Source organism: Bufo gargarizans, chromosome 3 (assembly GCF_014858855.1).
Source record: "Bufo gargarizans isolate SCDJY-AF-19 chromosome 3, ASM1485885v1, whole genome shotgun sequence".
Lineage (NCBI taxonomy): Eukaryota > Metazoa > Chordata > Amphibia > Anura > Bufonidae > Bufo > Bufo gargarizans.
In genome coordinates, this window is record NC_058082.1 from 420,033,697 (window position 1) to 420,061,686 (window position 27,990).

A 27,990-nucleotide genomic window follows, 5' to 3' on the forward strand; every position below is an offset into this window, starting at 1 on the left:
TGATACACATCTAATATGTATGGCCAGCGTTAGAGGGCGTGGAGTAATATGTGACTGCAAGATCAGACTGCACAGAGTTTGTAGTCTGTAACTACAGAGACTCATAGGTCTGCATATGAGCTGTAGGATATTTTAATGAAGTCTATTTGCAAAGCAGCTTAAGGGTTGTGTGAAGTTAGAAAACTATTCCCTATGGCCTCTTTCACACGGGCGTCATGTTTTTTGCCCGGATAAGAGGCAGGTGCGTTGCGGGAAAATGCGCGATTTTTCCGCGCGAGTGCAAAACATTGTCATGCGTTTTGCACTCGCGTGAGAAAAATCGCGCATGTTTGGTACCCAAACCCGAACTTCTTCACAGAAGTTCGGGCTTGGGATTGATGTTCTGAAGATTGTATTATTTTCCCTTATAACATGGTTATAAGGGAAAATAATAGCATTCTGAATACAGAATGCTTAGTATAATAGTGCTGGAGGGGTTAAAAATAATAAAAAAGTTAACTCACCTTCTCCTCTTGTTCGCGTAGATGCCGGTCTGTTCTTTAGCTGTGGACTGAATGACCTGAGGTGATGTCAGATCACATGCTCCAATCACATGGTCCATCACCATGGTGATGGAGCATGTGATCTGACATCACCACAGGTCCTTCAGCCCACAGCTAAAGAACAGACCGGCATCTAAGCGAACAAGAGGAGAAGGTGAGTTAACTTTTTTATTATTTTTAACCCCTCCAGCACTATTATACTAAGCATTCTGTATTCAGAATGCTATTATTTTCCCTTATAACCATGTTATAAGGGAAAATAATACAGTGAATAGACTGTCACCTAGAACCCATGCGTGAAAATCGCACCGCATCCGCACTTGCTTGCGGATGCATGCGATTTTCACGCAACCCCATTCATTTCTATAGGGCCTGCGTTACGTGAAAAACGCACAAAGAGGAGCATGCTGCGATTTTCACGCAACGCACAAGTGATGCGTGAAAATCACCGCTCGTGTGCACAGTCCCATAGAAATGAATGGGTCAGGATTCAGTGCGGGTGCAATGCGTTCACCGCACGTATCGCACCCGCACGGAAAACTCGCCCGTGTGAAAGGGGCCTTTGAGCAGGACAGCGATAGACATTCTCCGGCTGTCACACTGAGAATAAATGGAGCAGTAGCAATAATCTGCCCCTCCATTCATATGGGTACACGAGGCCCCCTTCTCATGACTGGTGGGGTCCCATTGGTCAGACCTCCACCTATCAGAAGTGATCAGATGAGGAGTAGACGTTGACCACATACTGTATATAACTGACCTTCTGAGGTCAATAACTAATCTCAATTAACTTTATGTCGCACAGAAACTGTACAAAAGACTCGCAACTTATTATTTCTAATATTCCGCAATTTTACTTGGACGTAATAGCAAAAAAATCTAATAAAATCAAGGGAGGAGAGATGCTGCTGGCACAGAGACGTAACAAGGCCAGGACAAATACACAGGAAATGTTTGGAAGAGACAAGGGGTCCACAGTGCACACTTCTATCCAAAGAACTAACTTGTTTCCGTCATTTCTTACCATTTTGTCATGAAGAGGAGGGGACGATGGGTAGCTGTACGAGTACACTCCAGCAGGTCCTGGTCGCCGGTCTCCCAAATAGTCATACTGAGGAAAGAGATAGAAATCTTGAGATGTACATAAACCCTGTAGACACAGTAATGTTTGCTATAGCTCTGTCCCACTATGTTACATCTATTTTGGATGTGGAGAGGAGAGATGTATGTCTGAATTTACACACTATCTGTGGTGCATGTTTGGTATACCGTATACCTCAGGGAAATTTCCCAATGTATAAGCTAATCTGCCCACAGGTGTGTGCCTTAAAGGGGTTGTCCAGCTTTTTGGACTTTAACTTTCGATGGCAGCGTGTTGTACCAGTTGGAATATTTTTTTTTTTAAATCACACTTACCTGCCCTCCACCGTTCTGGCTCCCTTCAGTGGTCTTCCGGTCCCCATCCTGCAAACTTGAGGGACATTCGGAGTCATGTTTGGTCAATGGCTGACCAGAAGACTGCTGAACAGAGGTACAGGAACAAAGCGGCAGGAAGCAGGTGAGTATGATTTCTTCAACCATTAAAAAGAGGCTGTTATTGATGGTTTAAAAAGTCCAAAAAGCTGGACAACTACTTTAACCCCTTAAAGGGATTCTGTCACCTCCCCTCAGCCAAAAAACGATTTAAAAGCAGCCATGCAGCACAGCTTACCTGGATTAAGCTGTGCTCTTTTATCTTGAAATCCGCCCAGCAGTTACTGCAAAAAACGACTTTGATCGATATGTAAATGTGTCCTGAAGGTGCCCAGAGGGGCGTTTTTTTCTTCTTAGTGAGCCCAGTACCGCCCCTCTTTCAGTGCCCAGCCCGCCTTCCTTGTACTGTCTAACCGCCGCCCCCAGCCTGCCCAAGCCTCCCCTCCCTCTCCTCCCCCTCCCTCACGCCGAACGAAGTCTCGCACAGGCGCAGTACCCACTGAGGGCTGCGCCTGTGCGATCATCAGGAGACTGAGGGCGGCAGCTTCATCTTCGTCACTGGGCATGCGCCGAGCCCAGTGACGTCCGATGTTAGCTCTTTCCCTCAGTCAGCCTGGTAGGAAGCGCAGAGGATTGCCGATCGGCTGCTGCACCCTGCGCTTTCTCCAGTCTGCCTGCCACAGTGAAGACGGCCAGCGATTTCTTTCCCCACCCTCCCTTCAGGAAAGAAATAAGTATTTGTTGGGGCGAATTAGGTATTATTATATTAAGTAAAGCTTTACTGAATTTATACATTTTCACTGAGCAAAAACAAATACTTATTTCTTTCCTGAAGGGAGGGTGGGGAAAGAAATTGCTGGCCGTCTTCACTGTGGCAGGCAGACTGGAGAAAGCGCAGGGTGCAGCAGCCGATCGGCAATCCTCTGCGCATCCTACCAGGCTGACTGAGGGAAAGAGCTAACATCGGACGTCACTGGGCTCGGCGCATGCCCAGTGACGAAGATGAAGCTGCCGCCCTCAGTCTCCTGATGATCGCACAGGCGCAGCCCTCAGTGGGTACTGCGCCTGTGCGAGACTTCGTTCGGCGTGAGGGAGGGGGAGGAGAGGGAGGAGAGGCTGTGGCAGGCTGGGGGCGGTTAGACAGTACAAGGAAGGCGGGCTGGGCACTGAAAGAGGGGCGGTACTGGGCTCTCTAAGAAGAAAAAAACGCCCCTCTGGGCACCTTCAGGACACATTTACATATCGATCAAAGTCGTTTTTTGCAGTAACTGCTGGACGGATTTCAAGATAAAAGAGCACAGCCTAATCCAGGTAAGCTGTGCTTCATGGCTGCTTTTAAATCGTTTTTTGGCTGAGGGGAGGTGACAGAATCCCTTTAAGGTTGAGGTCCATTTTCATTTTTGTATTTTGTTTTCTGGATTTAGGACTTTAAGGCTACGTCTACATGACGACATTTGTCGCGCAACAGATAGGGCACAACTACACTGCAACATTTGTAGCGCAACATTTTGTTGCACTAATGTCGTGCGACAATTTTTATAATGGCAGTCTATGGTGTCGCACTGCAACATGCAGCGACTGCGACGCAACAGTCGCAGAAAAATCCCATCTCGAATGGATTTTCTGCGACTGTTGCGTTGCAGTCGCAGCATGTTGCAGTGTGACACCATAGACTGCCATTATAAAAATTGTCGCGCGACTTTAGTGCAACAAATGTCGGCGTGTAGACGTAGCCTTAGGGCCTATCCCCAGGACAGGCCGTCAATATCAGACTGGTGTGGGTCCACCTCTCAGCCAATCAGCGGCCTCTCCGTTGTTTCTATGGCTCCGTCTACCTGCACCCTGTCTACTTACTAGCGGCTTTGCAAGATCTAATTAGAGATTATTATTCAGCATCACAGAGTTACAGTGTGGCTCATTCATATACAGATCTGAGGGCCAATCTGGGCCATAAATCCAAGTCCCAGCTTTGGGTTTCTATCACAGACACCATGTTACAGATTGCATATACTATATCAGTCTAAATAAAAGTCTTCTCATGGACTGATCCTGTATTATAGTAGAAAGCTGCATTAGGGCTCATGAACACGACCATGGTTTGGGTCCGCATCAGATCCACATTTATTGCGGATAGAATGCGGACTCATTCATCTCAATGGGGCCGCAAAAGATTCGGACAACACACCAGTGTGCTGTCCGCATCCGTAAGTCTGAAAAAAATAGAACATGTCCTATTCTTGTCCATTTTGCGGACAAACAAAGGGCATTTCTGCAGGAGAAAAAAAAACATGGCGGCATTCACTTGGCTGGGATCCATGTTTTGCAGATCTGCAATTTGTGGACCGCAAAACACTTACGGCCATGAGCATTAGCCCTTACATATGGTAGTTCTGCAGCCTTCTGACCTGCAATCTCCCGACATTCCCCACAACTAATAGTATGTACATAATATAAAAGTACATTTGGAATGATTCACAATAGTTAAACACTATGATAATGCCAATAGCCGCCAGCAGCTCATGCCTAAGGGATCATGCACACTGTATTACGGATCTGTATCATTCCCTTCTTTTTTTTCACTGCATGGCAGTGCATTTAAAGTGACTGGCCAGTTAATGGTTAATTCTAGAAATGTGCTAAAATCAGCACTATAATCAACTTACTACTAGGCTGGAACGAGAGCATTTGTGCTGCTGTCCCCTTCACTGCCGCACGTGCCCCTTGTGCCGACAGTCGGCTCCTGTGTAAACATAATGATCCTTCCTCAGACATGGCCGCTGATGGAGAGGAACATTACTAGACCCGTCTATCAGTGTCCTCCATAGAGTAAAACTGTGCATGGGCTTGGTAACTAGTTACACAGTGGAGGCCGCTGATGGGTCTAGTCAGGTTCCCCTCCATCAGCAGCCAGGTCTGGAAAAGGATCATTATGTTTACACAGGAGACGCCTGCCAGCAATGAAAGGGACAGCAGCGCAGCTGCTCTGGTTCCAGCCTAGTAGTAAGATAAATATGGTGCTCACTTAGCACATTTCTAAAATTAATCAGAAACTGGCCAATCCCTTTAAATGGTTATATTCAAATTTTGGAAGTTTGGGCTTTTTTATACACGTCCGTTTTATGCACATTGTGTTTGTTCCAATATGCAGCATGTTCAATGGATCCATATGGGTACCACTTTCAGCTCACAGAAGTAAATGGGTTAAATTTAAATGGAACCGGCGGTCCTATCAGTGACTGGTAGCGCTTTCTGTATACACAATCACTGATAGGACCGCCTCGCTGACTTCAAAGCCCAGAAAAAGCAGGACATTAAATGAATAAATTACAAGTTATTGAGGGACATGGCATGAGATGCGCTCCATTTATGAAGAGGCAGAATTAGTCACCTCTCTGCCCTGTCACGTGCCAGAAACTGAAGTCTACGCCAGCGAGAGGCCAGCATAGACTCCACCTAAAAATGACACCAGTTTCTGGCTAAAGTTATAGAAAATCTGGTGGGCTGTACAAAGCTTCACCCCTCTGCAAAGCCATGTCCGCCTTCTCAGCACTTCAGTAAAGTGCAGAGAATCATAAAAATTCTAAAATTATGGTGCACATATGACGTGTGCTATAATTTGCTACTTTTTTATGCTATTGTGGCAGATTGTAAATGTCCCTATTATCATTTCCAATAAAGCTATAGATCAATTGGCTCAGCTCCTCCTGCTCTGCTCAGATACCAGATTCCCTTTAAAAATGCATGTTCCACATTTACATAGCTGATGTGTCCATTTCTTCCATTCTTACCATCCCTTTTTCTGCCACATTACATAACAGCAACAAGTTAAAAGGATTTTTGAGATTTTAATACCGATCACCTGCCCTCTGGAAAAGGTCATCAGTATCTGATCAGTGGGGGTCCGAGCCCAAAACTGCACCAGCACTCCTTTGAGCACCACGGTCTCCTCCCTGCTTACCAAGCACAGAGCCATACATGCGATAGTGGCTGTGGTTGATATCGCGCTCAGCCCCATTCACTTCTATGGGGCTGAGTCTTGCCTAGGCCACGTGACCGCTTAAGGTGACGTCACTGGCCTGAGGATAGGTCAAAATTATTAAAATCTCGAAAAAAAAACTTTAATCCATTAACAAAAAATGAATACTGACGTACAATCAATACCAAAAAAATTAAAAATAAATGGTAATAAAAACAATCAATTTTGCACATCCATATTTTATCCCCGTTTTCATAAACAAGTGTGAATTATCCCTAACTTAAATGCTGACATACTCACTTTAGGAGAACTAATTGAGCGCCTCATGGTGTATGCAGCTGGATCTCCAAAGCTTTCATCCCGACTCATGCTTTCAAAGCGTGCACTTGGGGACCGCACTGGAGAGTAGACCCTTGGACGAGTACTGTAAGCTCCCTGACTAGGAGATCGTGGTACTGAACGAGAACGAGGCTGCATGGAAAGGCGTCTGAGAGATCCACAAGCAGCATCCACCTCCTTGTAGTATAAAGCTGGTCGGGGGCCCCACAATTCTGCTGGGCGTCCATAAACACCAGGCTCCTTCCAGTCCCGAGGCTGATAAGGTATTCCATTGCGAAGAGCCTGATGCTTTTCCTCTAAAGCCCATTGTGGGAAAGCCGACATGGAGCAAATGCTGTCTGGTCGTGATCCCGCAGGACTGAAATACTGATAGCCATCAGAATACTGAGATGCGTACTGAGGATAGTAATCAGGCATGCGGTGTGATCCTGGGAAGTATCTGCTGGGGCTGTGATAAAATATAACGTGTATTGATTGGATGTAATTTCATACAGCACACACAAAATATATATAAAACAGTAACAATAATGTTGCCAGCCTCCAGTGATGCAAATGTAATACACTTACATATGAATACAACACTTCACAACCCGTCTTCTCTAATGTGCCAATGTGATATTTTATCAGTCTAGTTTCTTACTATATATACTGCCAGAGATCATCAGATTACTCTCCTAGAGGTGCAGCATTGCAGACCATACTTTCCTACCTTTGCAGGTCTTCTGTAGGTGCTGCCGCCCTGCGCAGGTTGACCCACTGCTGTAATTGTGACATCGAGTTTTGTCTCTGTGCAACTTTCTCTGGGTGGGTGCGTGAAAAGTTTCCCCTTCGTTGTCCATTGCCCTCTGGAAAAGCAGTGCTGGCTGGGCGGCCTGGAGAAGAAACAAAACCCCAACCATTCGGATGCGGGGGGCGTTCTCCTTCTGGCAAGTGTCTGGGAGGCTCCAGGTCAGGAAGCCTTTCAGAAGAAGTTCCTGTCCCATTTACTTTAGTCATAGGTTCCTTTCTGCACTCCGACCTTCTCTCCAGCTTTTCAGAACCTCTCCCATCTCCTTCACCTCGGCTTCTGGTTTCTGGATCACGATCCCTCACAGGAGGTATATTTTCACTGTTCTGCCTTTCCAATCTTCAAAAAGTACGCATAAACATTGCAGTCAAGGTTTACAAAGGTTATTTCTTTTTATTATCTTAAATGTTTTAATCAGTGAGAAATGTCTAGTTTTCCTGTTATCATCTGTGTATCAGCTCCCCCTCCACTGATAATTGCAATTCACTTGGAAAAATGCATTTTCCCCATGCAGGATAAGATTATCTCTGCAGGTGGATCATATTTTAAGTGTCAATACAAATCTATGGAGAGGGGAGGGGGAGGAGTGAGAAGACAAACACAGACAACTAAGACTGAACAGCTACATAGGAAGCTTATAGCTTATCACAAGTGCTTCATTCACAAAAATACAGGTCAGTACTTCTCTGTAATGTGCTCAGTTATCCTTGGGCTGCTTCTGAGTGACTTTGAGACAGTAAGGAAGGAGATTTTCCTCTACTTTCTGTGTGTGCAGTGGATGGCAACTAGTCTCCACCCACCATGTCTGAGAGAGCTGTAAACCAGATATTCGGCAAGCACAGAGGAAAACTGCTAAAAAACGCCAGATACAAGTCATATAATGGCCAGAAATGTTCCTCATGTACACACACTGGACTTTTGATTAATGCAAAGTTTGTTGCTTTAAAGGGGTTGTCCGGAATTGGGGACATTGTTGTAGGTGTACAATAGTCCCCTAAATATTACATTCGTGCCTGGCCTACCTTTAACAGACATTTCTGATGCCCCTTTTGCAATTCACAAAATCTCACCAGGAAGTGCCGTTCTTCTAAGAGTCAGTGACGTACCGGGTCCCTTTCTGCAGAGCGAAGCCTCTTCTTCCTCTTCGCAAGGAGTCTGGTGATGTCACCGTCAGCCAAAGTAATTATTCACAGCGCATGGATGGGCGGTAGCTAGGCGGCAACAAACTGCGCTAAGCCACGCCCCTCTGGTCCGGTGACGTCACCAGGCAGGGCGCTTTATTATCAGTGAAGGAGGCAGAGTTTAGGGGTGTAACTAAGGGGGAGATATATGTGCAGCAGGAGGCGGCATATGAATCAGGGGGGCGGATGCACGGAGGAGCAGACAGACACCAAAAACCACGCAATGCTGCTCTGCGCTGGGACCCAGAAGGTAGTGTGGCAGGAAGTTACTGCATACATAAACATAGATGTCAACAATCAGTGGGGGACTGTCGGAGCACTGCTGATGTCGAAAAATACAAAAAAACATCTGGGGGGACCTTGAAACAGCTATTAATAGTGAGTAAACAGTTTTGTAAAAAAAAAAAAAAAAAAATTGATACCGGACAACCCCTGTAAGACAAACCTTCTTCTAGAATTCAGATCTAGTAGCACATATCACATATTTACTCAGGAAGTAATTTCTGTTTCATGACACTCCCTACAGAATGCCTCCATGAGAGAAAGAGGCTTATTAAAGGGGTGTTCCCATCTCAAGACAATGGGGGCATATCGCTAGGATATGCCCCCATTGTCTGATAGGTGCGGGTCCCACCCCTGGGAACCGCACCTACAACGAGAACAAAGCCGGGAGAGCGCTGTGGCTGGAGGACCCCGGATTTCCCGGGGTCCGTCCATCACCAAGCGCTGCTCCCATAGAAGTGAATGGGAGCACACCACGCATGCGCGGCCCCAGTCTCCCATTCATTTCTATGGCAATAGCCGAGCCAGCTATTTTAAGCGGCCCCATAAAAATGAATGGAAGGTGCCCCCTCCGTTCATTTCATGGCTCCATTTTCATTGTAGGTGTGGGTCCCACACCTATAAGACAATGATGGCATATTCTAGCAATATGCCCCCATTGTCTGAGATGGGAAAACCCCTTTAATCAGCAAAGCATACAGTATTTAGTATTATATGTGTACCTTATATAATATACAGGTGGCAATTACTTCATATCATATACATTATACAGCATTTATTTGAAACAATCCAAAAAATATATACTTTTTCAAAACATACTAACATTTCCCTGCCATAATTATACAGTAGTTAGGTTGGTGAATACAGTTTCAAATACAGAAAAAGAAGCGCTACATAGCGATAACTAGACTGTAACGGGGCAAATCACTTTATATAATATGGAGAGCACTAAATGAAATATAGATCTACGTTTTCAAGTTTGTGTGCAGATTTGGGGGCATCACTGTGACAAGGGAGGTGATAACTAGAATATATATTTTATATATATATATATATATATATATATATATATATATATATATATATAGCTTGTAGAAAATAGGACTGCACTCCAAATTGAAAGTGAAAATAGTGAACTTTTATTCACCCATAATATGGCAACTTTTGCAACGTTTCGGCTCACAAGAGCCTTCTTCCTCACAAGAGCCGAAACGTCGCAAAAGTTGCCATATTATGGGTGAATAAAAGTTCACTATTTTCACTTTCAATTTGGAGTGCAGTCCTATTATCTACAAGCTGCATTATTGGGGTATTGCCGCTGCCCTTGTGGACATTGCACCCATTCCTCGGTTGGTGCTCCCGCTGGACTCTTTTACAATATATATATATATATATATATATATATATATTATTCCTGCAACACTATTACTACTTTGTATGCATACTAAGGAGTATATTAATGTGGATTTGTTCAATTACTACTAAAACTCCTGCAATTCCTATATCTGATCCATTGCCACAATGTTTTCATTGCCATTTTAGCATACTCACATCAACTACTCCTTCATTCTATTTCAATGTACCCATTACTACTCCTGCCTCGCTATCTCTATGTACCCACCACTATTACTCTTGTATCACTATTTCTACATACCCACTACTACTACTACTACTACTACAACATCGCTACTCTAACTATTACTAGGCTATTTCTGTGTACCCACTACTACTACTCCTGCCTCATTATCTCTATGTACCCACTACTACTACTCCTGCCTCATTATCTCTATGTACCCACTACTACTACTCCTGCCTCATTATTTCTATGTACCCACTACTACTACTCCTGTATCAGTATTTCTGCATACCAACTACTACTCCTACATGGCTATTTATATGTACCCACTACTACTACCTATGTATCACTATTTCTGCACTAACTACTACTAGGCTATTTCTGTGTACCCACTACTACTACTCTTGCCTCATTATTCCTATGTACCCAGTACTACTATTCCTGTATCACTATTTATGCATACTCACTACTATTACTCCTGTATTGCTATTTCTATATACCCACTACTACTACTACTACTCCTGTATCACTATTTCTACATACCCACTACTACTCCTGTATCCCTATTTCTGCATACTCACTACTACTACTAGTACTTCTGTATAGCTATTTCTGAATATCCACTACTACTACTCCTGTATCGCTATTGCTACATACCCACTACTACTACTCCTGCCTCACTATTTCTACATACCCACTACTACTCCTCCTGTATCCCTATTTCTGCATACTCACTACTACTACTCCTGTATCGCTATTTCTACATACCCACTACTACTACTCCTGCCTCACTATTTCTACATACCCACTACTACTACTCCTGCCTTGCTATTTCTACATACCTACTACTATCACTCCTGTATCGCTATTTCTACATACCCACTACTACTCCTCCTGTATCCCTATTTCTACATACCCACTACTACTACTCCTGCCTCGCTATTTCTACATACCCACTACTACTCCTCCTGTATCGCTATTTCTACATACCCACTACTACTACTCCTGCCTCGCTATTTCTACATACCCACTACTACTCCTCCTGTATCGCTATTTCTACATACCCACTTCTACTACTCCTGTATCGCTATTTGTGCATACCCACTACTACTATTCCTGTATTGCTATTTCCGCATATCCACTACTACTCCTGGATTGTTATATCTACGTACCCACCTCTGTTATTCCTGAATAGCTATTTCTGCATACCTACTACAACTACTATTCAACACTGCATATCCGCCGTTTGGGACTATATTTTGGCATAAAATACGGCACAATTTGGCAGGAAAGAGGCACGGCCTAAAATGTCACTTTTTGTGGCAAAATTTCTAGAATAAAAATTTGAAAGAAAGACAACTCTACATTTTTAGACAGTTTATAGACGGATTTTTCATAGAACCTAAGCCACTGTGTCTACATATCTAGCCTAACTAATAGTGAATCTGGGCCAGTGCACCCTCAGAGATTAAAGGGGTTGTCTGGGTGCAGAATATTGATGACCTATACTCAGGATAGGTCGTTAATATCTGATCAGTGGGGTTCTGACACCCAAAACCCTACCAATCAGCTGTGCATGGTATTGCAGCCCAGGTCTATTCACTTGAATGGGGCTAAGCTGCGCCTAGGCCATGTGACCGATGAACGTGACGTCACTGGTCTAGGAAGAGGCAGCAGTGCTCACCCCAATGTAATGGCCTCTTCAAATAGCTGATTGGCGAGGGTACTGGAAGCTGGACCCTCACTGATCAGACACTGATGACCTTCCCAAAAAAACGTAAGATTTTATGTCCAGAATGTATGTTTTTATTTTTAGATGCCTATTTTTGTTTATCAGCAGTACATACATGTAATTATATTCTGCTACCATGGGATCAACTCCTTCATGGAAAATCACTGTTGCATTACTTTGTACTCATTCTTTTGTATAAAAGCTACAAAAAAGTGGATACTTTTCATTGCAAGTAGCTCTGTATGCAGGGGAGCTATATGTATGATGTGATGTATATCATATACTGACCTAGGAGTGGGAGGGTTGTGTACTTGTGATGCCTCCCCATGGGGAGCTATATGTATGATGTGATGTATATCATATACTGACCTAGGAGTGGGAGGGTTGTGTACTTGTGATGCCTCCCCATGGGGAGCTATATGTATGATGTGATGTATATCATATACTGACCTAGGAGTGGGAGGGTTGTGTACTTGTGATGCCTCCCCCATTGCTCGTATCCAAGCCTCCTGTTCTTCTCTGCTTTCTGCACTAAAGTAATACGTGCGAATGCCAGCGTGTTCCGCCTGTCGAGACATTTGGGCTTCATTATGGAAAGTTTCATCCCCAACCCAGCACACTGTTACCTGTGGGACAAAATACAAGAACAAATATGAAAAGGACAAAACAGTGAATACAAAGCCGCAGTCAGACATGCAAAGACAGATACAGGTAAAGATCCCAGGAAACCCACCTAGTTGTGAGTTAGAATAGCACACAAACATATTTATGTCCTGCCTTTTTCTAGGTTGTTTTACTCTCTTTATATATTTTATATAGTAGGTGTATGTATATATATATATATATATATATATATACACACACACACACATACATACACACATACACACACACACTTTATGAATAGCAAAAAAATTACTTTTAAGGCTACATTCACACAATCATATTTTGGGTCCACATTCATTTCCCAGGCGGACAGCACATGGATGTCATCTGTGTGTTGTCCGCATCCATGTGGCCATTCTGCAAATTACAGAATATGTTTTGTGGATAAGAACAGACACTTCTATGATGAGGCCCGTAGAAAGTGCGGGATGCACAGAGCCAGTATCTGTATTTTGTGGATCAGTCGTTTGCGGACTACAATACGGATACGATCGTGTGATTGTAGCCTAACTGAACCATAATTTAAGGGGGGGTTGTGCAATCTTATAGCAAAAAGCTTAGTCGCTGTATAATGAAAAGTTATGTAACCTTCGAATAAAGTTTGCGTTTCAATCTCTCATGATTTTTAAGATCTCCATTTGCTGTCAGTGAAAATAGCAGTCAAACCGATCCTGTGTTAGCTGAAAGGAGCAGCAGCCCAAATGTCCAGCACATTTCTCCAAATTCACAGCTATTCTTTACAGCGATACACTATACAAAATGGCCGTTATGCAAGCAGGAAGGGTCTTCAGTCTGCAAAGACAAACAATGCATTTTCTCTTCACTGACAGCAAACAGACATTTTAAAAACGGCGAGGAACTGAAAGAAAAGATTGCATTATAACAACTGGACCACCCCATTTAAAGACGAAATTAGCAGATACTTAAGCACGTCATTTCTATTTTGTTTCACATTCACCAAATACTTATTTATGTTGTAAGATATTGAAAAATGAATCCCCATGCATGAATTCCCAGTGCACAGTAAAGATCTGTGAAAAGACATCTGAATTCACTAGCCACCCTCAAGCAAATGGCACAGCTTACACTCGAACTGGCTGCATGCATGTGTGTATGGAACATGCATGCTTGGCCTCTGCCAAACAGGGAATGGAGAATGTGAGCATGCAGCAGGACTTACTACCTAGCACAGCGACTCTGCGGGGGGCAGGTTCTTGGCAGGGGTACGTTCCATGGACTCCTCTCACCAGCACAGGAGGGAAGACAGAACAGGTGAGAGAGGCAGCATACACTGGGGGCTTGCATCACGCAAAGCAAAAAACCCCATATGTGACTCAAATGACTTGTCGGAACATAAAATAAAAAATAATGGATCTCTTAGGAATAAAATATACTAAAGACAGCTTCATGTTTAAAGACTCCCAAACCATAGGATACAATTGGAAATAATTAAAAGAGTGGACATGCTTTTAATTCTTTTAAAGTTTCAAATAATTATTTCAAATATAAGAATACATATTTTTTGTACAAAAGGCAAAAGAAAATAACTACAAAGTTTATAATTCATACATTACTTGTATAGAAAGGTTGTATAATTACACAAATATTAAAATACTAGAAATATTTTTTTTCCCTTTTAAACATGTCACTGTCATCAGTAAGTATTTGCCCTAAGAACGAGCAATCCTTCAACAGAGTGATAAGTATTGGATGAGATCTCTCCTAAATCAGTTCAGTTTCTGATATAAGAAAGTCACCTGTATGTGAGAGCATACATTTCATTCAGTAGATATCCTGGAAAAATGTGGCTGTGTGACCATATACTGTCAACTACTGTGGATCAATAGGTAGTAAGGGTACGTTCCCACTGAACATATTTTGCAGCAGAAAAATCTGCGACAAAACCATAGTAAAATCCATATGAGTTATTTGTCACTTTAAGGACTCATGCACACGTATTTTCTTTCTGTGCACGTTCCATTTTTTTTGCGGACCGTATGCAGAATGATTCATTTCAATGGGTCCGCAAAGAAACAGAAGTTACTCTGTGTGCACTCTGTTTCCATATGTCCGTTCCACAATAAAGTAGTACATGTCCTATTACTGTCCGCATTACAGACAAGGATAGGACTGTTCTATTAGGGGCCAGCTGTTCAGTTCCACAAAATACAGAATGCACAAGGACGTCATCCATATTTTTTGCGAACCGTGTCATGTGCATTAATCCTAAACAGTGAAGTCCGCAGCATACATTGGCATGCTGCAGTTTAAAAATCCGCACTAATGGTACAATTTCTGATATGCCTTTTTCCGACAGCACGTAGATGAGATTTGTAAAACCACTAATATAAACGCTGTGGATTTTCTGCATGCAGTTGTGCAGCAGAAGATCCCTAGTGTTTCCGTTCGATGGGAACCTACCCTTACTCCAGAATATCTTTTTATAAAATTCTGCAATCCCACTGACCTTGAAGGTGTGCTTCCGACTGATATTATCCGATGGTTGGACGGGAGCGATGCGAAAACTCAGCAGGGGAATGCTTCCCAAAATCCCCTCTTCTTTTTCATCTGAATTTAAGAAAACAATGAGAATCTTGAAAGAAAGAGGCAAGAGGGGAGAAATGAAATAATGAGGGCGATGAGTGAGGAGGACAGGGCAGCAGTGCGCACATGGAACAAATAGAAGGAAAAGATGGACGCAGGCAAAAAGGCACTGAATAACTGGTGACAAGAAAACAAAACCCCCGCTGCAGAACAATGCAGAGAGTGACAGACTGTAACACAGGGGGTGGACACGTCGTGACAAAACCACCGCTATACACCTGATGTAACTCTTTCTCTGCAATTTCCCAAAAGCAATGCTGTTTTCATGGATGTCGCAGTAAAGATCTTCCCCACAGAGTTAACCGTACTACATGTAGGCCTGCCAGTGATAATAACGTGTGGGAGGCTTTATGCATGCACACATAACACAATAGGGGGCTGATCAATTATTCAGACTCCACCTGTTCCATGCCAAAGCACAGGTGACTTGGGACCAGGCAGCAGATGGGAGCAGGGGTCCTCAGTCCATCTGTTCTGGCAATAATAACCTGTACTGGGATTTAGACAAGTACCTTTGTAATAGAAGAGGCAACGATCAACAAGAACAAACCACCGCTTGTTCCACTGCTTTACTCCAGAACTGGCCTGCAGGAAAAAAAATTGTGGATAGTCAAAGAGAAGGGAAAAAAAGTAAGGAAAAAGATAAAACAAAGCATCTAATGTGTAAATAGAGCAGAAGTAATTAGATTACAATTTAGAAATGTAGTAAATAGAGAAATTAAATTAATTTCCTGTTCTGGGATTTTTTTTTGCAAAAACAGCGAATAGCTAGCAGAAAAAAACAAGCACAATAGGCAAGTACAAAGACGACACTTCACAGTAAAAATGAAAGGGGTTGTACTATCTGAGACACTGGGAAGATATGGCTAGGATATGCCCCCAATGTCTGAAAGACCAGCACCTATACTTAGAACGGAGCCGGCAAAGGCCCGCCCTCAGGGACAATATCTGCATAGAGTTTGTATGTTCTCCCCGTGTTTGTGTGGGTTTCCTCCGGGTTCTCCAGTTTCCTCCCAAACTCCAAAGACATTCTGATCGGGACCTTAGATTGTGAGCCCCACTGGGGACAGCCTGATGTTAATGTCTGTAAAGTGCTGTGGAATATAGCAGCGCTATATAAGTGCGTAAAATAAATAAATAATTCAATGGGGCCGCAAAATATAACACACCGTGTGCTGTCCGCATCCGTATGTCCTTTCCATGGCATCTGCTAAAATACAGAACGTGTCCTATTCTTGTCCGCATTATGGAAAAGCATAGGACTGTTCTATTATCGCCCAGACGTTCCATTCCGCTAAATGCAGAAACACGGGCTGGTATCCAAGTTTTGTGGACTTCAAAAACGGCTACAGACATGTGCATGAGCCCTAACAAGGGCCACGGTTTTAATACAAGTCTTAAAGGGGTTCTCTGAGACCAGGAGCCCCTTTTATATTGTCAGGCTGGGTACAGAGATTTTTGATCACTCTTTATTACATTTTTTGATGGGAGGTGAAGCAATGAAAAAAAATGGCAAATTGGCCAATTTGATTTTTTTTTTTTTCATTACGCCGTTCGCCTTATGGGATAAATATTTTTATATTTTACTAGTACATAAGTTTTGGGACACAGTTTATGGGGATTTGAATTTTTATATTAATACTGATTTTCTCAGGTATTCAAATACTTATGTTCAGCAGTGCAAGACAAATACATTCTTTAAAAATCATACAACGTGATTTCTTTCTTTATTTATTTAATTTTATTTTTATTCCGTCTCTCAGAGTGGGAATGCACCTACAATGTGAATTTCAGACCCCTCCATGATTTCTAAGTGGGGGAACTTGCAAAATCGCAGGGTGTTCAAATACTTCTGTTCCTCACTGTAGGATCAAAGGGAGATTGAGCTGAAGGGAGAAGGTGCTGGAATATTTTTATGTTTTTTGTTCCTTTAAAGGGCACCTGTCAGCAGATTTGTACCTATGAAACTGGCTGACCTGTTACATGTGCACTTGGCAGCTGAAGGCACCTGTGTTGGTCCCATGTTCATATGTGCCCACATTGCTGAGAAAAATAAAGTTTTCATATATGCAAATGAGACTCTAGGAGCAACGGGGGTATTGCCATTACTCCTAGAGACTCTGCTCTCTCTGCAACTGCCACGCCCTCTGGTCTTTAATTGACAGGGTCAGTTGTGATCACATTTACGTTGCATGGTCGTGTCAAAGTGCAGAGGATGTGGCAGTTGCAGAGAAAGCAGAGCCTCTATGTGTAATGATAACGCCTTTGTTGCTCCCAGAGGCTCATTTGCATATATGAAAACAGCATTTTTCTCAGCAATGCGGGCACATATGAACATGGAACCAACACAGATGCCTTCAGCTGCCAAGTGCACCTGTAACAGGTCAGCCAGTTTCATAGGTACAAATCTGCTGATAGATGCCCTTTAAATAGTTTCTCAATAATTCACTATCTTGACTCAATGGGCCTCATTTACCAAAACTGTCTAACAGGAAAACTGTCTTAGTTGCCCATAGCAACCAATCAGAGCTAATTTTTTCAGAACCCTTTAAGACATGAAAGGTGAGCTCTGATTGGTTGCTATGGGCAACTAAGATGGTTCTCCTGTTAGTTTCGATAAATGAGCCCCACTGTCACTATATCATTGTGTTTTTAACGTATACTAAATATTGTTTTTAACACACAATTTACCCACCTGTTTATATAACCAGCCTGTCTTTGTGACCTCAGCATTTGGATTCCTCTTCATGGAATTGGACCGTTTCCCAAATGCGATTCCTTTTTTGGACGGTCGAGACTTTGTAAAACAAAATCCACATTTTTCTTAGTGACCGACACAGCATCACAGAGAAAATTAAAGGGGTTGTCCGGGTTCAGAGCTGAATCCGGACATACCCATAATTTTACCCAGGCAGCCCCCCTGACTTTTCAAGTGCAGTTCATGCTCCGATGCTCTCTTTTGCCCTGCGCGATTTAGCTCTTTTGTTTACAATAACAGACTGCCAGGCGGAAGATTCCGCCCGGCAGTGTGTTCGGTGACGTCACCGGTTCTGATGAAGAGCCTGATTTAGTGCAGGGCAAAGGAGAGCATTGGATTTCTATCACCCTAAGTTCAGACCTGAGCGTTTTACAGCGCGTTCCTACGCGCTGTAAAACGCTCAACAAGGAGAAACCAATGCTTCCCTATGGGAATGGTTCTCACCTGGGCGTTTTACAGCGCGTACGATCGCGCTGTAAAACGCCTGACGCTCAAACAAGTTCTTGAGCTTTTTTTGGGGCGTTTTGTCGCGCGTTCCTGTACATAGATATTCGGGAATGCGCGACAATGTGTGTTCTCTTGTCTCTGTATGCGCGATTGTAAACGCCCGTACAATGGCGCATACAGAGCGCTCCTTTCGGAACGCTCAGGTCTGAACCCAGGGTCAGTGATTGTGAACCAATACCAGGTGTGGGTGAAAAACAATGAAAAGGTGCAATTCTATCCATTATACCTTATCTCAGCGTACTTCTGGTTTTGGCTCACAATCACTGATGTAAATCACTGATCAAATCACTGAAGTGTGAACTCGGCCTTAGGCCCTTTTCACACAAGCGAGTTTTCTGCGCGGGTGCAATGCGCGAAGTGAACGTATAGCACCCGCACTGAATCCTAACCCATTTATTTCAATGGGTCTGTGTACATGAGGGTTTTTTTTTTTTTTTCACGCATCAGTTCTGCCTTGCGTGAAAAATGCAGCATGTTCTATATTCTGCGTTTTTCACGCAGCCCTGGCCCCATAGAAGTGAATGGGCTTAAGGGAAAAACACATTGCATCCGCACGCAAGAGCGGATGCAATGCGTTTTTCACTGATGGTTGCTAAGAGATGTTGTTTGTAAACCTTCAGTTTTTATCACACGCGTGAAAAACGCATCAAAACGTATTGCACCCGCCCGGAAAAACTGAACAACTGAACGCAATCACAGATAAAACGGACTGAACTTGCTTGCAAAATAGTGCGAGTTTCACTGAACGAACCCTGAACACCTCCGGAGCCAATCAGTCACGCTCGTGTGAAAGAGGCCTTAGGGCAATTTGCGGTCCCCAATGTAAGGGGCAACATCCGTGCGGATTCCACAAACGAATCCTGACCCAGTTCTATTTTTTCGCACCGCAACTTCTGGATTGCGGATCCATTGAAGGGATACACATCCGTGATGCGGAATGCACACGGCCGGTGCCCGCCAATTGCGGATCCGCTGTTTGCGGGCCGCAATACAGGAGCAATGGCCGTGTGCAGGACCAAAATGAGAAGAGCCACAATCTGTCAAATGATGACACAAACACTGCCCAATGGTCCCCACTGACTAGAAGAGGGGTCAGCAACCTCCGGTACTCCAGCTGTTGTGAAACTACAACTCCCAGCATGCTGCATTAACTTCTATGGGAGTTCTGACAACAGTTAAGCACGTGTGCATGCTGGGAGACGTAATGTCAGCACAGCTGGAGTGCCGGAGGTTGCTGATCCCTGGACTAGAATGTTGTCAAACGGGTTTCTGTCAGGGAGCCCGGCAGCTTACCGGACAAAATATAACATTTTTATCCGGCCTCTTTGTCCGGCTTCGACAGAAGACATAAGGTTGTGAACAAAGCTTTATAACGCGAATAGGATTTTTTTACTGCTATTTCTGTTCTGACAATACTCTATGTACATCACTATGTGCATTATATCAATGACCAAAGTTGCTCATTAAGTTCAGCATATATAGGTGTATCAAATCGTTTTTTTGTACACAATAAAAGCACACAGAGCTATGGCAACTGGATATTGCGGATGTGCTAGCGGCCATCTAGCAACCCATGTCCTCAGCTCTATACCCAAAATCCAGATGACAGGTTCCCTTTAAAGTAGGTTTTCTGAAATAAACACCACTGTATATGTACAGTACAGGCCAAAAGTTTGGACACACCTTCTCATTCAAAGAGTTTTCTTTATTTTCATGACTATGAAAATTGTAGATTCACACTGAAGGCATTAAAACTATGAATTAACACATGTGGAATTATATACATAACAAAAAAGTGTGAAACAACTGAAAATATGTCATATTCTAGGTTCTTCAAAGTAGCCACCTTTTGCTTTGATTACTGCTTTGCACACTCTTGGCATTCTCTTAATGAGCTTCAAGAGGTAGTCACCCGAAATGGTCTTCTAACAGCCTTGAAGGAGTTCCCAGAGATGCTCAACACTTGTTGGCCCTTTTGCCTTCACTCTGCGGTCCAGCTCACCCCAAACCATCTCGATTGGGTTCAGGTCCGGTGACTGTGGAGGCCAGGTCATCTGGCGCAGCACCCCATCACTCTCCTTCATGGTCAAATAGCCCTTACACAGCCTGGAGGTGTGTTTGGGGTCATTGTCCTGTTGAAAAATAAATGATGGTCCAACTAAACGCAAACCGGATGGAATAGCATGCCGCTGCAAGATGCTGTGGTAGCCATGCTGGTTCAGTATGCCTTCAATTTTGAATAAATCCCCAACAGTGTCACCAGCAAAGCACCCCCACACCATCACACCTCCTCCTCCATGCTCCACGGTGGGAACCAGGCATGTAGAGTCCATCCGTTCACCTTTTCTGCGTCGCACAAAGACACGGTGGTTGGAACCAAAGATCTCAAATTTGGACTCATCAGACCAAAGCACAGATTTCCACTGGTCTAATGTCCATTCCTTGTGTTCTTTAGCCCAAACAAGTCTCTTCTGCTTGTTGCCTGTCCTTAGCAGTGGTTTCCTAGCAGATATTCTACCATGAAGGCCTGATTCACACAGTCTCCTCTTAAGGCCTCTTTCACACTACCGTTTTTTTTTTCCGTTTTGCAGTCCGTTTTTTGCGTTCCGTATACGGTCCGTATACGGAACCATTCATTTCAATGGTTCCGCAAAAAAAACGGAATGTGTTCCGTATGCATTCCGTTTCCGTATTTCCGTTTTTCCGTTCCGTTGAAAGATAGAACATGTCCTATATTTGGCCGCAAATCACGGTCCGTGGCTCCATTCAAGTCAATGGGTCCGCAAAAAAAACTGAACACATACGGAAATGCATCCGTATGTCTTCCGTATCCGTTCCGTTTTTTGCGGAACCATCTATTGAAAATGTTATGCCCAGCCAAATTTTTTCAATGTAATTACTGTATACTGTATATGCCATACGGAAAAACGTAACGGAACAACGGAACGGAAACGGAACCACAACGGAAGCAAAAAAACGGAACAACGGATCCGTGAAAAACGGACCGCAAAACACTGAAATGGACATACTGTAGTGTGAAAGAGGCCTAACAGTTGTTCTAGAGATGTGTCTGCTGCTAGAACTCTGTGTGGCATTGACCTGGTCTCTAATCTGAGCTGCTGTTAACCTGCGATTTCTGAGGCTGGTGACTCGGATGAACTTATCCTCCGCAGCAGAGGCGACTCTTGGTCTTCCTTTCCTGGGGCGGTCCGCATGTGAGCCAGTTTCTTTGTAGCGCTTGATGGTTTTTGTGACTGCACCCGGGGACACTTTCAAAGTTTTCCCAATTTTTCGGACTGACTGACCTTCATTTCTAATGAAGTAATGATGGCCACTCGTTTTTCTTTACTTAGAATTTGTATTATAGCAAGAAAAAAGCAGCTAACAGTCTATTCAGTAGGACTATCAGCGGTGTATCCACCTGACTTCTCCACAACGCAACTGATGGTCCCAACCCCATTTATAAGATAATAAATCCCACTTATTAAACCTGACAGGACACACCTGTGAAGTAAAAACCATTTCAGGTGACTACCTCTTGAAGCTCATCAAGAGAATGCCAAGAGTGTGCAAAGCAGTAATCAAAGCAAAAGGTGGCTACTTTGAAGAACCTAGAATATGACATATTTTCAGTTGTTTCACACTTTTTTGTTATGTATATAATTCCACATGTGTTAATTCATAGTTTTGATGTCTTCAGTGTGAATCTACAATTTTCATAGTCATGAAAATAAAGAAAACTCTTTGAATGAGAAGGTGTGTCCAAACTTTTGGTCTGTACTGTATGTGTACTCACCCTTATGCTGGGGCCATCCTGAATGGTGTCAGAAACCATGTTGAATGTGGGATTTTCGTTGGCTAGGTTAGTAGTGCGCTTTCCTCCTGCCTCTGAGTTCATCTCAAACCTGGCCAAAAAATGGAGAGTACAAGGCTTACAACACTGTATCAGTCATGCAGAGGTCTATAAAAGACTATTCCAAACTCACCCCAATCGTCCAGTTTTCTTTGGGATCAGTCCAGTCACTGGGTGAAGGGTAAGGTGCTCATTGTGGCTACAGAAACAAAAAAGAATGGGGAATATAAATGCATTTATCTGAATATAAGAATATACAAGTTTTATTACATGTAACTGGCAGAAAAAAGGGCATCTTTAAAGTGTTAGGCCTCTTTCACACTGGCGTGTGCGGCCTGTTGCCGTATTGCGGGCCGCCAACTGCGCCGTTCTGTGGGCATTCCGCATCACGGATGCGGACCCATTCACTTGAATGGGTCCGCAAATTCCGGAGATGCGGAATGGTGCGGTACGGAACCACGGAACCCTACGGAAGCACTACGGAGTGCTCGTGGGGTTTCGTCCCGTACTTCCGTTCCGCAAAAAGATAGAACATCGCAATGGCCGGATCGCAGACCCATTCAAGTGAACACTGCGGCTGCCCCACGGACTGTGCTTGTGCATTTTGCGGGCCACAGCACGACCACGGGCCGCACACAAGAGGCCTTAGAAGAAAGAAAATAATGCAGTGAAAAAAACTGAAAAGTAAGCCTTTCTTACAAGCAAACCCCCCCCCCAAAAAAAAAAACTATGTGAAAAGGAATATTAATGGACATTAGGGCTGAAATGAGTACTCAAGCAAATCGATCAACATAAAAAAATCCTTGATGCAATTTTTTTGCATTAAGTATTCGTTTACACCATGTGACCACAAAGCGGTTACTGAAGGGTAATTGCTATTACTCACTGCTCCATGGTCTCCCTCCGGCACCACACTGCACTGTCTTGGCACGCACACATCATCAAGACATAGTGCATGTAAGCGCGCACTATGACCTGACCCTGTGTGATGTCAGGTCCCAGTGCATAGCATGAAAAGGACGGTGGAAGAGCAGAAGAATGTCGTCGGTGCCCCTAGCAGGAAAGGATAAGTTCTATTTATTTATTCGGCTATGGCATGGGGGTCTGATGACACGAGGGAAGGGGTCTCATGACATGGGATGTCTGAAGGCATGGGGGGGGACTGATAGCACTGGGGACGGATGGCATGGGGGGAACTGATGGCACTGGGAACGGATAGCTTGGAGGAGGCTGATGGCATTGGGGAACTGATGGCTCTGGGGACTGATGGCATGAGGGGGCTGAAGTGCTCTCTGCTCTGAACTAATTCACAATCCCGCCCCTCTGCTCTGAGTGACAGCTGTGGCATCCAACCAGCTGTCACTCAGAGCACAGGGGAGGGGCTGTGAATTAGTTCAGAGCAGAGAGCACTTCACAGTGAAGCACCGCCTGCTGGACACTAATATTCACACTACTCCTCAATCAAAGCTCAACAAAATGTATGTTTGTCCTGCTCTTCCAGGCCCCCTACCTAGTGCTGTTAGTAGTTTCGCAAGGACAGAACTGCTGATAGACGCCCTTTAAGCTGGCCATAAACATAACACAGTTTCTGAAGCAGTTAATGCCTACTTAGAAGGAAATAATAAATACCCACAGAATTTAATAAAATACTATATAGGAAGTTCAAAGTTCAGGTCCCTGCTGATTTACTTATGAAAAATTAAATAAATAAAAAATCACAGCAGTATCAAGGATCTCCATATACCATCAACCAAACGTTAACGATCTGACATAGTACGATCTTACATACTTCACCCCATTTCACCCCATTTCTTCCTCCTCAAAATAATTAGGACTGCAGTTTCACAGCGATCACCATTCGCTTCACAGTAAGCTCTGAGCTCTTCCAAATCAATGGATTATAATTTACAGGTTTATTAAAATTCTAATCGCCAGGAATGTCACAAACATTGCCTGAGATGAATCATTAATCCTGGTGCTTGCTACCTCTGAATAACTTGTGTATTTCAGACATAATGAAGATATCTCACACAGAACACCCTTCTATATTATTCACCTAGAGCTGCCATTATGACGCAACTAAGGCTGGACCCGAAGCTCTTGAGTTCGATGACAGCCTTTGCATAATCTGCATATGTTAGACAGCAACAGGATTTGCGAGTTGTTGGAACTAATGAAAATGCTGGCATCTGAGATGTCATCACCTTTCCATGTCACTGGCAGGTTCTCGACTCAATACAATAAGCATGGCTTCTCCATCCAGAATTTTCCATTTCCGATCTTCACGTTTCCTGACTTGCTTTGTCTCTGATCTATGTGTGGTTTCCAATTCCAAGCTGGGAATGAAAAGGGGGGGGCGCTTGCTGGTATGGCCTTAGCTTCATGGCAGTGGCAGCAACTGGGCGGAGGGCAATGAGAACTCTCACATATATACATTATGTATTAAACTGCAGAAGAACAGGATTAAAAATGCATTATTCTCCAAATCTATAGGAGAAAATCCTGCAATGCAGCCCTCGCGTCTTCAGGGGTATAATAAAATAACAAGGAAAACCAAGCAGATTAGGTGGGCTGGCTCTGTATATAAGCATGGGTAGGGTTAAAATGAAGTAGATACTTACCTGTCCTGACGCCTGACACGAAACTTAAGCATGTTCTAGCTGCCACCTGCCCTTCGAGGTGATGTGGTAGAGGCAGGTGATGGGAAGAAGGCACACGCTTGTACCATGGACGTAAGAAGACACAGCAAGGGATAAAGGGGAGGAGGGCAGGTCACTTGATGTAGGGGATAAGCAGATAATAGTTGAAAGGTGACATAAGCTTTGGCAGAACCGAGTGATACCAGGTCGCCAGGTGCCCCTTATTATCAATGACGCAGAAGACTACAGGTCCCAGTAGAAATCAAAGGAACTTCAGGTTTAGTGGCTGGATGGAACTACCCTACCTACTGAGCCTTATGCATCACTGTATACCCTTCGTCTAGTGTGATAAGAAGATGGATATCAGGCTTGAAGTCAATTCCAATATAGTTATCAGTCTGATAAACCAAGCTGAGTACCACATGTGTGTCCTCAGCTTACCAGCAGGGGGGAGCTTTCCGTCACATCTTCAGGCTTCTGTGACCTTAATCTTTTCATTAGTAGGTTGTGTTAGGCTAGCCTCAATTAACGCCTTCTACCCTAACCTAAAATCATGCACTAAAAACAAGAAAATCCCTTAAAGTTTAACCTCACTTATCATGCTCGGCATAAACAGCTTAAGTTAGCACCGGCAGGTCGTTCTTTATATAGAGGTCAGGCTGATGACATATACGACCTATAGGTGTTGTGCTACACGTGTCTTTTATTCCTGGAGAATATTCTAGGACATATGGATGAAGTGTGCCCCTACTCCGAAGCGAGATCATATACTCTACATGTGCAAGCAATTCAAAATCTCTACATGTTACTGTACTCTCAATAGGAATATGAGAAATAGCAGTAAATACAAACATCTGCCCTTTCTAGATGTCTGGAAGGTATTTCTGTGGATTTCAGGAGACTCCCCTCATTTTCCTTTATCTACACAGCTTTCCCCCTCCTCTCCTGTCCGGTTGCGCTCACATCAGGACCAGCCTACAGTAAGTGTGTTTTTTGGAACGAGCTGCAGCAGATAAGGTGTTTCCCGAATTCCAGGGTCCGAGAGAAGAAACATCTGGAGTTAATAATAGCTCCAGGAATGTTCATCCCCCTCCAGACACACAATACAGGGATCTGTAGCCCCTCAATATCCATGGAGGAGGCTTAAAGACTACTCAGATTTAGAGGTGGGGGAGAAGTATAACAGTTTAACCCTTCACCTAACACAGAAATAGCATTTGTCTGTATCATATCTATCTATATCATCTAATCTTATAATCTGTCTATCCACAAATCAGTTACATTTGTCAAGGCAACCAGTCCATCAATTCAATTTGGTGGCACTGACTGAATTTTAGGTACACACAGAAATTGTATAGAAGTATTCCATCCTGGTCTTTGTAATTATTTGGCACACTACATGGAATTGCTAATAAAAAGTACTGTATCTTTTTCTTTACCTGAACAGACCTATACATGGTGGGACTAACCTGCCTGTAGTAATCGTTCTGCAACATCAAACACTGAACTATAATGAAGTGAACGATAATGTGGAGAGTAAGAACATTCTGACGGGGAGCAGAAAAGAATGGGTGCTGACTAGTGTTGAGCGAACTTGTGGTTTCAAGTTTGTCGTACAAGGTTCGGGTTATCTAAGAATTCCGTTATGGATTCCGCTATCAGTTATTTCTGTGGTAGCGGAATCCATAACGGATTTCTTAGATAACCCGAACCTTGTATGCCGAACTTAAACCACAAGTTCGCTCAACACTAGTGCTGACCTCTCTGGTGGCTGGGACAGCGGGAGTGCACATAGGCTAGCGCTTTTTCTATACTGTACAAGCACGGCCACCGTTGCTGGATTGTAGAATGGTTGTAACAATGGAAACGAGCAGCATATAATGTGATGGATGAAGCCAGCAAAGGGGCAATATGGATAATAACAATACATTAGTAAGCGCCTTTCTCTCCATGATAAATGACATTTGCCTGAGCGAGACAACACCTTTAAAAGGCCCTTATACATCACACATATATATGTCTGGCTTCCAGATATTTATAAGCTTTCACCAAATAAGCACATAGGGGGTAATTTATTAAGACCGGCATTTTAGACGCTGGTCTTAATATAGCCCCGTAGCTGGCGGTGGATCCGCCGCAGTTATGTAGAGGAGCTGGCCTCAACATAACTTCAGCGCATCCAGCGCCAGTCTAAGTGTAAGACAGCTTCCTCGCTGCATAGGCGTAGAAAATAATGAATGAGACAGGCCTACTGACCTGTCCCCTTCCCTGCCCACTTTTTTTAGACTTGGCATGAGCAGAGAAGAGTCGCAGATTGTGGCACAAATAACCTTTGCGCTGCAATCTGCGCCAGAAATACACCTAATATATGACCTCCATTATTTTAATAGAGAACAGGATATAAAATCAAACCTTTCACATTCCAACAGTCGAGTGATCATGAGACATTGGCGTTCTGTCTTTTAGGCCTAGTAGTTTTGTCAGAGTCCACTGCCTGCTGGCCTATGTTCTCTTATCTGCTTACACGTTTCTGGCCTATGGCGGCTCTGTTCTCTCTGCAGGTCTCGAAATGTAATTAACTTATAGTAGGCTAATGACATTTAGTGCTAAGTCGTGACAGAGAAGACAGAATGTGAAAAGATCTAGCAAAAAAATTCAGTAACCTGAGTTCTCTTTCCAGATAAAAATGGGGGGATAGCAAAATATGTGCTGGTCCTCCTGACACTGACCTTCAAAATCAAGACCTACAAGCCTGTACTTCTGAGTCCTTAATCTTACCATACTCCATCCAGCATAATAATTTGAACGGATAACTAAATAAGAATGATGCTGAGGGTTTAGGGTACGTTACACGGCAAGTTTGCTGCGACTGCAACATGCAAAACACAAAAAATCTAGCAGTGTTGATTTAGGATTGAGAATAAAAAGTTGTCTCCCCACATTTACCACACAGTAACAGGTTGCATGTTTTTCTATACCAGCCAGCAATAATGATTTATGACTTCCAGAATGGGTACAAGCACATAGTTGCATCATTAAAACCATCTGATATACTAGGACCTATCTGGCATGCCA

General features: G+C 43.6%; 1 protein-coding gene across 1 annotated transcript in view; it reads right to left on the minus strand.

Annotated features, from left to right (window-relative positions):
- PLEKHA6 (pleckstrin homology domain containing A6) overlaps positions 1–27,990 on the minus strand; it is a 111,735-nt gene that overhangs the window by 42,095 nt on the left and 41,650 nt on the right. The window contains 10 exon segments of the mRNA XM_044288408.1: positions 1,567–1,653; positions 1,959–2,063; positions 6,292–6,778; positions 7,040–7,456; positions 12,339–12,454; positions 15,022–15,122; positions 15,671–15,743; positions 17,854–17,955; positions 22,220–22,328; positions 22,410–22,475. Coding sequence (XP_044144343.1) covers positions 1,567–1,653; positions 1,959–2,063; positions 6,292–6,778; positions 7,040–7,456; positions 12,339–12,454; positions 15,022–15,122; positions 15,671–15,743; positions 17,854–17,955; positions 22,220–22,328; positions 22,410–22,475 — 1,663 coding nt within the window.